The 13,633-nt window shown below is 42.0% G+C and overlaps 2 protein-coding genes across 2 annotated transcripts; both read left to right on the forward strand.

Moving 5' to 3' along the window:
* The first annotated feature begins 6 nt into the window (after positions 1–6).
* On the forward strand, positions 7–1,153 carry LOC101768873 (uncharacterized protein At4g14100). Its single transcript, XM_004958978.4, has 2 exons — positions 7–546; positions 726–1,153. Exons 1-2 carry the CDS (start codon positions 15–17, stop codon positions 881–883), a joined length of 690 nt encoding a protein of 229 aa, XP_004959035.1. The 5' UTR covers positions 7–14; the 3' UTR covers positions 884–1,153.
* Positions 1,154–2,974: 1,821 nt separating this feature from the next.
* LOC101761282 (uncharacterized protein At4g14100) lies at positions 2,975–3,665 on the forward strand. Its single transcript, XM_012843327.3, has one exon. The coding sequence runs from the start codon at positions 3,072–3,074 to the stop codon at positions 3,648–3,650; it is 579 nt and encodes a 192-aa protein (XP_012698781.1). The 5' UTR covers positions 2,975–3,071; the 3' UTR covers positions 3,651–3,665.
* The last annotated feature ends 9,968 nt before the right edge of the window (positions 3,666–13,633 follow it).

Raw genomic sequence — 13,633 nt, forward strand, 5'->3', positions numbered from 1 at the left:
CGCAACAGCCGCCGATGTTGCCGCCGCCGCCGCCGCCGCCGCCGCCCCTTATGCTTCTCCCGCTCCTCCTTGCCGCCAGCTCCTTCGCCGCGGCCAATGCCAAGGCTACACCCCCGTCTGCCACCGCGGCGGCAGGCGCCCGCGCCGGCTCCCCTGCCCCGGTTCCGACGCCGTGGCCGGAGCAGTTCCACGCGGTGATTTTCACGAACCTCACCGAGAGCGGCGGCCGGCTGCAGCTGATAGACATCTACTACGACTGGCCCAAGGGCCGCAACCTCAACCTCATCCACAACCAGCTCTCCGGCGACCCGACCTACAACGTCGAGTGGGCCAACGGCACCTCCTACCTCTTCGACGCCGCGTCCTGCTGGACCTTCCACTTCGCCGTGGGCCTCCTGCCGCCCGACTGGATGAAGGCCCGCGGCGCCGCCTACCTGGGCCGCGGCCGCCTCGACGGCTTCGACTGCCACGTCTGGTCCAACTTCCTCTTCGCACGCTACTACGAGGACGCCGCCACCGGCCGCCCCGTCGGATGGAACTTCAACGGTCGGTGTTCAACTAATTACGACCTGCAAATCCCCGTCTTGAATTAGTTTCTTGATTATTCTGCCTAGAATTATTCTAAATTCTCTCCGTTCTGCGGATGGTCAGTACGAATGAATCAGCTTGATGAAGCTAGCAGAACAAGTTTATGATGATTGCTTCATGTGATCTTTGTTTTCCAGGGATGTTGCGGCATGTGCTGAGCTTTGAGGCAGGGGCAGTGCTGTCGGACTCCGGCAAGTGGCAGGCGCCGGCTTACTGCTTCAATGGCAGCAACGCCGACGCCCCTGCTCCTTCTCCGGTTGATCAGCTGATTCGCCGGGGCTCCGGCAGCAGCTAAAGGTCCTCCACAGTGTGTTGCCAGAGTGATGCAAAATACTATTTTCCATACCATTCAATAGGAAATCTGGCACCCCCACTCCCTTTGGCAGCATCTACTAATTTGGAACTTAATTTGAAAGCGATATTTCGACCCGGACACTTTTGGATGCTTCTAATAACCAACGAATAGCAAGTGCTCTTCCTTGTTTAGATCCTATTTCAATCGGAACTTTCCGCGTCGATCCTTTTTTATTACGTCTTGTTTTTACTCCTATATTGGGAGTTACTCTACGTATTGCTTGACGTAAAACCAATAGTGGATTTGTTTCTGTCTTTTGTTGAATCTTTTTCACAGGCTCGATAGAGAAGTTGATAAGCCAATGATTTTTTTCCGTCTTTCATAATACGGTTAACCACCATGTTAACTAATCGATTACGAAAAATTGGATCGGGTTTTGCGGTTCTTTTTTCTGCAGTACCTCGACGTGACATGAACCTATTGGGAATTAGTCCTACACTTGTCCTATCATACCTTCTTCGTGTATACGAAGTAGTAGACTTGACTAACTCAATTCTTAGGAAATCGCGAATCAGATCATTTGTTCTTACCTCAACAAGAGCTCTGTTGCCAAAGAATAAGTAGTTGATAGCAAAAAACAGTTCAAGGCAGAAGTCTCTTGAGAATGCAAAAGGCCTGCAAACCTAGTTCACACGAGTGGATTCTTTCACAGCTCGTGCACCGATTTTATCCAGATTTTGACTCTTTTCTTTGCCAGGTTAGTTGATCAATGCGAATTGTCAAGGTAAGTTGTTGATCAAATCCAAATTGACCATGCAACGCACCACTAACTTTCCCAAATGGGTCAACGAAAAGTGCCACCCAATGTTCTAGTACGAGTACATCCAGTTCCGGGTGGTCATCTAGTATGGGACCTAAGAGAAACCCTTTTTGAATCCTTTTATTAAGCCATTGCTAATCCCGTAAGGCAATCCTTCAACGTTGTAGAAAAGAGTTCAATACAAAAGCATAGAAATTATGTACGCCAATAACAAATACGAATACGAATTACGCCTACGAGCCTACGCATTGGCATGTTTCTTAGTATAAAGCTAAGAACGAGAATAGCCTACTGCCTCCACTCGGAAAAGGTATCTGGTTCCTTTCATCCAAAGAAAATAAGGATACGCAGATCGATGCAAATCACAGCTAAGGGAATCTTTTCCTATAACTGCTAACGGCGGACCGTGTCTTTTAGCCCTCACTAGATGACAACTTGCTTACTTTTTCACTTCTTCTTAAGCTTGGCAGACTAGTTCCTGACTGACTTGATAGTGCGATGAGCTTACTTGCTCTAGTTCCGTCTTTCCTCGCTAGGACGACGAATTCACTCTATCTGAAGATCTGAGAAAGGCGCTGATTACAGCTCTGTCCTTGGATGGACCATAGGCCTGATGCTAGGAGAGTGTAGTTCGAGCATTCTATTGTGTGTTCGTGATACGCAAAGCAATCTCCTGTTTACTAATGATCTAATGACAGTTGATTGAGACTTGCCATTGTCGTCTTTCGAAAGCGAACTCTTATCTGGTTTCACTCGGGGTCTCCTGTCGACGGGAAGTGCTCGGTTCGGATAACTTCTGTTTCCGTACCGGGATCAGCAGGAGGGGAATTTGAGGTTCTTGGTCCTCTGCGAAATCAGTCCGCCAACTTGCTCTTTTCGTGCATGACAGGTGCTCATTCTTACGAATGGTGGTGTGGCACAGCCCTTTACATTTTCAAAAAAGCAGGAGCAACTTTCCACCTCGACTCCTTCCTTCCCCTCATTCTAAGCCCGGCCACCTTTTCTTGTTTCAGTAGTTCTCCCCGCGAGCTCCTCCTGCAACTCCTCGAGATCTATTTTACAACTTTGCCCCATGCCTGGACCAGTGGGCCCTCAAATCATGAACTAATTAGGCTTAATAGATTCGTCTCGCGAATTAGACTTCATCTGTACAATTAGTTTTTTAATTAGACTATATTTAATACTTCTAATTAGTATTTGAACATACGATGTGACAAGAATTTATCCGAACACCTCCTCGAGATCTATTTTACAACTTTACCGGACCAGTGGGCCCCACGGCTTTCTCCACCACTCGGTCACTTCAGCTTCGACTGGTCAGTAGCACTCGCCAAGCGATAAGCTCGGGGCAAGCCGCAACAGCCGCCGATGTTGCCGCCGCCGCCGCCGCCGCCGCCGCCCCTTATGCTTCTCCCGCTCCTCCTTGCCGCCAGCTCCTTCGCCGCGGCCAATGCCAAGGCTACACCCCCGTCTGCCACCGCGGCGGCAGGCGCCCGCGCCGGCTCCCCTGCCCCGGTTCCGACGCCGTGGCCGGAGCAGTTCCACGCGGTGATTTTCACGAACCTCACCGAGAGCGGCGGCCGGCTGCAGCTGATAGACATCTACTACGACTGGCCCAAGGGCCGCAACCTCAACCTCATCCACAACCAGCTCTCCGGCGACCCGACCTACAACGTCGAGTGGGCCAACGGCACCTCCTACCTCTTCGACGCCGCGTCCTGCTGGACCTTCCACTTCGCCGTGGGCCTCCTGCCGCCCGACTGGATGAAGGCCCGCGGCGCCGCCTACCTGGGCCGCGGCCGCCTCGACGGCTTCGACTGCCACGTCTGGTCCAACTTCCTCTTCGCACGCTACTACGAGGACGCCGCCACCGGCCGCCCCGTCGGATGGAACTTCAACGGTCGGTGTTCAACTAATTACGACCTGCAAATCCCCGTCTTGAATTAGTTTCTTGATTATTCTGCCTAGAATTATTCTAAATTCTCTCCGTTCTGCGGATGGTCTTCATCCGGCAATGTGTGCAATTTGGGGACAAAGTCTACAAATCCTAACTTTTTTTTTTTCCATTCTTTACCCCTTGATGCAAAAGTAGTGTGGTAATTCTATAGTTTTGTTGTGCAGGGATGCAATCTGAATTCGTCCAATTGATTAGTTTTTTTTTACCCTGACACTTGGCACTCTGCTTTTCCTTTTGCAGTCTAGCATTTCTGCATTTCTTCAGTAACTGCTTGACTCAGCACTGCACAGTTCTGTGATTTCTCAGTACACAGATGCAGTCTAGAACCCTCCCAGTTTCTTGATTGGGGATTGCTCCTAAATCCTGTTATTGTGCTTGCCTTATTGCAGTCTCTGCTTTCCTGAATCGCAAATTTCAGATTGCAGTCTCAATTCCTTCACTTCCGCAGTACTTGGTTGATTCAGCAGTTTGGTGATTTGTGCGCTCGTTTTCCCCAGGGATGCAGCAGCATGTGATGAGCTTTGAGGTGGGAGGAGTGCTGGAAGACTCCAAGTGGCAGGCGCCAGCTTATTGCTTCAATGGCGACAATGCCAACACTGGCAATGTGGCTGCAGATAGAGTTGATGTGATGAACAGCTTGATCAGGTTCGCCGGGGCTCCAGCTGCAGCTATGGCTGCATCATTTGACCAGTGAGAGGTTTTGCGATGATTGACTGATGAGAGGCTTTCCATTCGGTGATCCATGATCTGTTCATTCTGTTCTGCCCTGTTAATCGCATTGTGCTTCTTAAACTCTCTTGTGTTTTGTGGTAACAGTCATTCTGCAATCCACAGCAATTAGGTGAGTAGTAGCTGTTCTTTCCTTTCAAGAACGAAAGATGTATGTTCAGTACTAGATCTGTATCTGAAAGTTGGAAATAATGGTCACACCTGCTGAACATGAGCCTCTGTAGTTGACTATCCGTGTGACAATTGCTGAACCAGAATGGTGAAGCTGGATTGAACATCAGGGAATCAAGTACACTATAAAGAAGAGCCCCCATCAGTTCGTCGCAAATGCTAATTTCACAGTGAATCAATCGTGAGTTCATGACTGTAAAACACATTGCACAAAGGTAGAGCTCAGGTGCAATCGTGCAGAAAGGGAGGGCAACCTGACCAACGAGCAGAAACTTGTGCTCAGTCATGTGCTGAATGTTGCCTGGAGATTGGTAGAGGCACACTGTAGTCTCTAGAAGAGTGTACAGTGTTCACCATGTAAAACTTGATTTTTTTTCCCTCCGACATTGCAGGTACATCAATGAAACTACCTTTTTTTTTGAGAGATTGCTAACCCCACACACCGAGAGGTGTGCAATGAAACTACCATCCGACATTAGTGTTTTTTTAGACCCATCCGACATTAGTTATCCAGCTTAAAAATAACGCATAGCCATTGTACTTGGATGTTAAATTTTGGGTCCAATAAGCATTTAAGAATTTTGATAGCAGGCCCAGTTTAGTATAGGCCCATTAAAGGCCTTTTTAGAACATGGAGGGAATGGGCAAAAAAAAATCTGTTCAAGTTCTACCAATCAATGTCGAAATATCTCTTTATAAGAAGTTAGAGAAATGCTCAAATACGATCTTCACTAGTCAAAACTTAGCACAAGTCGATCCAGCTAATTTTTTTTACCTTCATTCCAAAATTCGCATGCATGCTATACTTGGCAGATCATGTAGACTGGCCATTCCTTGTTCAAAAGAATTGCCATTATATTTGCCGGCCGCTGTGCCTGAGCGTTTGAGTTCTTGTAAAAGAAAAATTACAATACAGTAAACGTGGTAGAAAAGAAACCGAGGGAGACATTTCTACGTTCTCAGCAAATCGAACTTGCATTTTCACCTTTGTACACACGCACACCAATGTCCTTGTCTGACTTCGACTAGAGTGTGTCGTCACTTAAAGAGGTCAACATCAATACAGAGGGGATGCATGACTCTTTGCGCAAGAATCTCTTAACTAAAAATCATCTAGACCGCATGCATGCTACTGGTAACTCTGGTAACTGTATTAACATTTTTAATTTCCTCCAAATGAAAAGACAAGTACAAGGCGGCAAATAGTAGAAATTAAAGTCTAATGCATATTCTGGTTATAGTTTCCACTTCCAGCTGCAGAACAATTAGTGAGCCATAAAATTCAACGACATTACATTCACTTGGATCGACATTATCGCCGACGCCCATGGGATGACCGCCACATGCAAAAAGCTTTAACCTCGCCGGCGCTGATGGAGCCGTGTGGATGGAATCTTCAGTAAATAACATGATAATATATGGTAATTCTTGTTTACCGATGCTTGACTAATGACTCTTTCAGTAGATTCTATCTCGTCCGTTACTACTAGGTTAATTCATAACTAGTGACGACTCATCAAAAATCAAAAAGAAGAGCCTCAAAACGAAAAAAAAAAGGGGAATAGTTTCTACATGATTAAATTTGGTGGAAGGCTTGACACCAAGCATTTGGCAACTGTGAGCTCTGGCTGCTTACATTTTAGCTAGCAGAATGTACTATTCTCTAACCCTATTTGGATCCACCAGCTAAATTTAGCTTCTAAGATCTAGATAAAGTTTAGCTAGCTAAATATTCTTTAGCTGGTTAAACCTAGCTAAACTGGTAAAAGATCAAATTACTTCTCTATCTTTCTTGGAAAAAGTTTCTAAAGTGGGAAGGAGGGTAGGTTAGACAAATAACTCTTCAACTATCATTTAGCTACTAGATCCAAACACCCGTAGCTAAACTTTAGCTAGCTAAATTTTAATTGGGTGGATCAAAATAGGATTTTCTACTAATGGCTGCAACTAATCCACGCATTTCGCCGGCTCTTCCACGTTCACATTTCACTACGAGAGTGATAAATAAGTACGGTAATGGAGGCCTGTGTCACTGTGGGTTTGATTCAAAGCATGCACAAGAAAACGTGGTGTCGTGCGTCCGTGCGCATGAATATATGTTCAAGCGTCAAAACCTTGTGCATGGAAAATCAAGCACACGTGCAGTGCATGCATCATCTTTCCTGAAGATCGAGGGAGTGTGATGAAAGCTATAGTTAAAGTCAAGAAAACAGAACCTGGGTGTGTTTTTGTTATAGGTGCATATGACACCTGAATTTTTGTTACAGTCGATTGTTAATGATCGTTGTTGCAATTTCTAGGTAAAATTGGTGTAACTAAAAATGTGTATGATATGGTTAACTACTTTAAAGTATCTTCTTTCCTTTTTCTCTTTTTGCAAAGAAAGTTGCATAGATGTGGTTAGTAGAAGCCAAATAATAAGGTGTGTTGCGCAGATAATCATCCCGCTTCCCGCCACATTTTCTGATCCATTAATAGTCAACTCACATGTTTGTTGAGTGTTGACAGATTGATTTTATCGACATTTGATGCATGCACGGCAGTGGCACACTTGAATATAATCATGGATCAGCCGTCCACGCTCTCTCTCAGCTACCATGCATGCATGCCTTTGCTGTGCAACTGCAAACTGCTTACATTAGTTTCATCCATTATAATGTGGAATATCTTTCTATTTTTTAAGAATTTTACTTGAGCTGTGGTGGATAATGATGTTGGAATACAATGGTATATCTTCAAAGCGGGTCAATTGTAAACACGCATGCATGACTTTTGGGCGTCCAGCAGCTGAGAAGAATTATCCAAGTCAAACCATGTGTTACCAAAATATCTCATCCCCCATGATAATTTCTCGTAGTAATGCACAGATACTTACATGCAAAGGAGCTAGTGGAAACTATTAAGATGTAACATATCATGTTGTAATCGTGCAGCATGCATGTGATTTTGATTGAAATTAAAAGGTCCACGGGGATATGAATTAACACGCATGACTAATAACTTATTATATATATAGACGTCAGTATCACCAAAATATTTGAAGATAATGATCTACTTTATTTAGAGAAATATATGACTGAAAAGTAGCTACAGTTAACAGCACGATTAGGTTTAGACAGGTTTGGATGAGTTCCATTAGTTATTATTTATTAATTATACTTCCTTTTGCAGTAAAGTGAAAATCAAGTTTACTGTTGAAGAACTGTGCATATAGGCTGAAAAAGAATATGTGACGGAGAAAGGTATGCTCATATCTATTAGGATGATGTTTTCATTCTTTTTCATTAATAAAAAGGATAATTCAAATTCACAATATGAAAGGGGAAATAGAAACAGCAACCAAAATAGAGAAGACGGACACAACTAAGAAGCAACAGAGCAAATACACGCACCACGTCAAACCACAAGAACTTGCATTCACCTGGATTGATAAACAAACAATTAAGCTGATGAATACAAAGATCCAAGAACAATGTTTAAGTTGGCCCTACGTAGATACAAGGACCACATTCATTTTTTCCTAATTTGTTTCTTTCACACACGTCCATTTCCCTGCATGATCGTCACAACTGGTGGTACCATATTTCAAAAACTGACCAGTAGCTACTGGAGTAAGTGACAAATGGGTTGCTCCAATAGAAGGCATCTACACCGTCCTGGTCTTAGGGTCAAAAGCATCAGCCCCATATGTATGAATATAATGAACCTTGCTATGTAGTGTATAACTGCTTACCCGCCACATCTAAACCAAAAAAACCATTTTCAATTATCCTATCCTTTATATCCACTGCAATCGCGAGTTGCAGCATGACGAGGGAACACTGCAAAACTTAGTTGAAAATTAGTTGCGTACTCACTAAACATGGTGATCCTAGCTGGTGATACAATAGTACGAGAATATGCCTGATTCTAGACATTAATCACATCGGAACAGCACAATTGGCGTTTATTGAAACATGTTGCTAATTTAGTTTTGAAGTAAGGCATGGGTTCTTGCTATAATGTTCTGGAACCCGGGTGCACTGATGTTTTCTTTATGCATGCCAGGCCAAGAGATTACATATATGAGTACTTGGAGACAGTTGTAGAGATGTCATTAGCGCTAAGAACAAGAGATAGGAACACGAGTGTTGTTAAAATCTACGCCCTTTGTGTTGCAGATCACGTCCAAAACCTGGAATCTATGGGCAAAGTACAAACTTTCAGTTATTGTGGGCAAAGTACAAACTCTGCGGTTGAAAACTATGTGGTACTTTTCATTATCTCTGGCACGTAAAACCTGGAAATTCAGAAATCCCTGTGAAAATAGTTAATTTCGAACCCACCTGTAATTAGCCTATTTGATGCACAGATTTGTGAGTGACAAAACTATCACAATTCCATTCTGTCCAATATACATATACACGCGTAGAAATACATCAATTATTTACTCCTGATCATGTATTTTCTCATTCCAATTTATTCTATAGATAATTATCACCAAGTACACCATACACACTTAAAAGACAAAAATTTCTGCAGTAAACGAGCAGGCTTAGTTCAGCACTTCAGCTGGTGTAACATTATATTTGCTAAAAGCTACTGAAATATATACAAATAATCTCGATGATACATCCTAGTAAAGGACAAAAATCAAATAAAGGGCTGGAGTATATACGAGTGATCGAGAGCAACGGAGCGATGATTCCCATGGGTGTTGGACCAGATCCCTGCTTTGTCTTGGCCGTAAAAGTTGTTTTATAAGTTCTGGTCGCAAACTCGATGGCGTAACAAGATGCAGCCAGTTTATAGGCGCATGGGTGTTTGACTTGGACAAAAATGTTAATGTTTTGGATAAAGCATGCTAGCTAGCTTCCCTTTTTTTGTTTTTTTTGGGCATGAATGTTTTATTTCCTCTACACATCACCATAATATGAAAGTACAGAAATGGACTTAACTGTTTTTTTTTATCAATTTCGGCAAAACATTTTGTTGGCGGTAACAGAAGCAAGGCGTAGTCTGTATCATGGAAAAAATGTTCTTTTATTGAAAATCTTTCCGTCACTAGTAGAAAACTCACTATTAGCCCCGGTTGGTAGGCCTCAAATCTCTCTAAAAACCATCCGGGATAAAATTTTTGAGATGAGGGGGGGGGGGGGGGTCTTTAGTCCCGGGTCGTTCAATCGGGACTAAAACCCCCTTTAGTCCTAGTTGGTAAAATCAATCGGGACTAAAGGGGCGGTCACGCCAGGCGCGACACGGGCCCCTTTAGTCCTGATTTGTTTTTCCAACAGGATTAAAGGGCATCCATGCATGCGCCTACGTGGCGCATACACGTACCCTTTAGTACCCTTTAGTACTTAAGACTTTTTTTAATGAAATCAAACTAGTATTTATACAATTACTATATATATATAATTATTAGTATACTATTATACAAACCAAACTAGTATTTATACAATTACTATATATACAAAAATTTGTCCCGGTCATTCCTAGGATCCTCCCGTCGAGGTGTTGCTCGGTGCGTCTAATGCTCATCCGTTGTAATGAAATTCTCCTTGTGGATTTATCACCTCGTCCACCAGGAATCCTACGAGACCTTCACATATTGCCCCTATTCTATCCTTCTCCAAGATGCTATGTTGAATACTCCACATTTGTAATTTGGAAATATGCGAATGTTACACGAACAATTAAATATAAGAAGCTCGAAAACAATTAACTATTAATAGTTTTATTGTACGTACTTTCATCTCATGCGGCATCATCACGCCCTTGGGTCCCACAAAACTGTACAGGTGCTCACAGACGTAGTATCCATATAGATTATTCCCGAGTTCCTGTCTTAAGCACTTCAGTGGGAAAAACAAGTTATGAAATATTCATGTTATAGAATCTACAACCTCCATAATGTAGTTATCATCCTCCTCTTTTGCCATCTTCCATTATAATCCTTTTTTTACTATGCTTGGTCCAAACCAAATAGTTAGGCATGAAACCGTATCTAAACAAGTGGCTGTGAACAGTCCCATAGTCCTTCTTGTTACTGCATTGGAAGCATGGGCAACATATGAACTGTTCTCTAGCTTGTTCGCTTTGACCACTTCGAGAAAATAATGCAAGCATCAACAAACTCCTTTGTCCGTCTGTCCGCATTATACATCCACTGCCGATCCATCTGCATCGTAATACGTGAGAAATAGGCATATAAAGTTAATGTGATTATAATATTTAAGCCTTGCAAAAAAATATTAGATAAATAACTTGATCAATATTCATAATTTACACCAATCAACCTTTATAAAGATAAAAACAATTCAAATAAAAATTTACCGTAGACAATTCAAATGAAAACAATTCAATTGGCCACTTCAGAGATGAACAAGAGGAACCCCATAAAGACCAAGGTTACGCTGGACGAGACCCCATCGAGGTCTTCACCAAGGAAAAATCCTGCCACGGGGAGGAAAGGTGATGACGAAGAGATGGAGAAGAATATTTGGTTTATACTTCATGAGCTCCATCATTACGGCTGTTTCAACTATTTGGTTTGTACGGTGGTGTATCCTCATCCTTACTATTCTAATATGTTACACCTACAATTTTTTACCTTAATTTTATTGCAATGGCTAAATTTTAACAACACATTTAATCTATTTTTTTCTCATACCTAATATTGATCAAGTTCTATTAACTAATATGAATCAAGTTCTATTAACTAATACGAATCATATATAACAAGCTAGCTATCCATCAAATTCTAGCTCAAAAACATGTATAAATAAAAATCCTCTCCATTGTCCCTCATTCTAAAAAACTTATTTTTCTCCCTCTCTAAAGCATTAAACAAAGTATAATAACAATAAATGAAGGGAGGATAAAGTAGCTAACCTTCACAACACTTTGGATGAGTGAAATCCCCATGGAAATGAGGAAAAAAATTCGGGCAGCACCTTCCCTAGGGTTGAAGCGTCGCCATGGAGAGGAGGCTGAATTTCTCTGGTGGAGTGTAGTGGCTTGGGCTGGAGGAGGAAGAAGAGCTCTCTGACTAGCGATTTTATAGGGGAGGAGATTTTATCCTGGTTGGAAATTCCAACCGGGACAAAATATAACCCCTCCAATCGGGACAAAAGCCTCACCCTTTTATCCCGGTTGGAATTATCAACCGGGAGTTTCCAACCAGGATAAAAGGGGGCGGCATCGCTGCGAAATTTCTAGCCGTTACAACCGGGACTAATGGGGGCTTTAGTCCCAGTTGGTATTTACAACCGGGACTAAAGCTCCCCCCCCCCCCCCCCCCCCCGCGGGCGACCTTCGGTGGCGCGCCACTTTTAGTCACGGATCAAATATTAATCGGAATAAAAGGGAGTAGATGGAAGGTCAGTTCTCTACTAGTGCGTGTATATATGTATAGTTTGGTAGAAGATCTTTTGACCCTTAAACTTTCGCCCACCGAGGTTGCATGCTTACAGAAAGAAAATGTTAAATTTCTACTAATAAACACATGCTCTATCCTTACTTCTCACACATGAGAAAAACTCTATGTGAATAAAACTAAATATAGAAGTCGATCATAAGTTATATTTCAATACAATGCCAAAACTCATTATCCTTGTTTATATAAGGTGCACATATAAACTTAGCGATATGTTCCTTCACCGCCTAATTTAATTTGTTTCATCAGTTTATCCTAATTAGTATAAGGAAAATATTTGATTATATATATTATTCCTTGTAATTATATATCTATGAGTAGCAATATATGTATTATGGTCACCGTCACTCATTTGTCTCATGTGGCCGCGCCTGATAAGGATGAAGAGACTTGCTGGGACGTCCTTGATGTCCTGATCACTGATGCTGATCCGAAAATTTCTTATGTCTTTATTCAATGATGAATAATTTCTCATGTTCACCTTGCACGCCGTGCCAGCCCACTTCCTAAGTGAAATTTAGTGCCAGCAGGTTCTGTGACCTCCTTAGGCTCTGTTTGATACTAATTAAACTTTAGCTCCTCTCATGTTTGATACTAATTAAAAGTATTAAATATAAGTTAATTATAAAACTAATTGCACAGATGGAGGCTAATTCGCGAGATGAATCTATTAAGCATAATTAGTTCATGATTTGATAATGTGGTGCTACAATAACCGTTTGTTAATGATGGATTAATTAGGCTTAATAGATTCGTCTCGCGAATTAGCCCAGGGCTTCTACAATTAGTTTTATAATTAGCTCATATTTAGTCCTCCTAATTAGTATCCGAATATTCAATGTGACATATGCTAAACTTTAACCTAAGAATCCAAACACGACCTTAGTACCTCCGTCCACTCAAAATATGCTTCATAAGTTTATTGTATATTTGTCCAAAAAAATAAATCTTATGGTTGATATTGATATAGGAGTAGCATGTTGAATCGTGAACCAACAGCAATACAGTACTGCAGCCACGCATGACGGTCGCCATGGTATTTTTATATAATTTTCTTTCAAAAACAATACAAACGAGACACTGAAAGACATGAATATAATTAACTTTCTTATAAGACTTACAAGTGCCTATATATATACTACTCTCAGTAGTCACAAATAAATTATCGTTGATCCTCTTAATATTATTATTTTCGAACATATTGCAAAATCATATTAAAAGTTTATTATTAGGAAACTATTTTTGAAGACAAATTAAGTTATATCAATTTTAAATATCCAAATTCAACTCATAATAAAAATAATTTCTAACTGAAGTTAGTTAACTATATGTAATCTAATACATAGCTTATGCATAATCGTAGGAGTACTAGTACGTACTCAATTATCTCAAACACTTTAACCAATCATCAAGTCAAAAACAAATACTTTAACCCTAAATTGCAGACCACGGTATTTTGGCCGGTGCATGTTTATCGTGAGAATTCTCGTGACGTGAGAAGTCGCCTCGCGCTAGCTACACTACTCCACCAGTACGTCCACCGAATGCATGTGTACACGTGGGCCCTAAAGTTTGCACACAAGCGCCACGTCACCCTGCTGGTCTAGCGTGCTGCCGTGCTCAGCACTTTTAATTCTTGTAAGCAACTTAATTAAG

Source organism: Setaria italica, chromosome II, assembly GCF_000263155.2.
Source record: "Setaria italica strain Yugu1 chromosome II, Setaria_italica_v2.0, whole genome shotgun sequence".
NCBI classification, from domain to species: Eukaryota; Viridiplantae; Streptophyta; class Magnoliopsida; order Poales; family Poaceae; genus Setaria; species Setaria italica.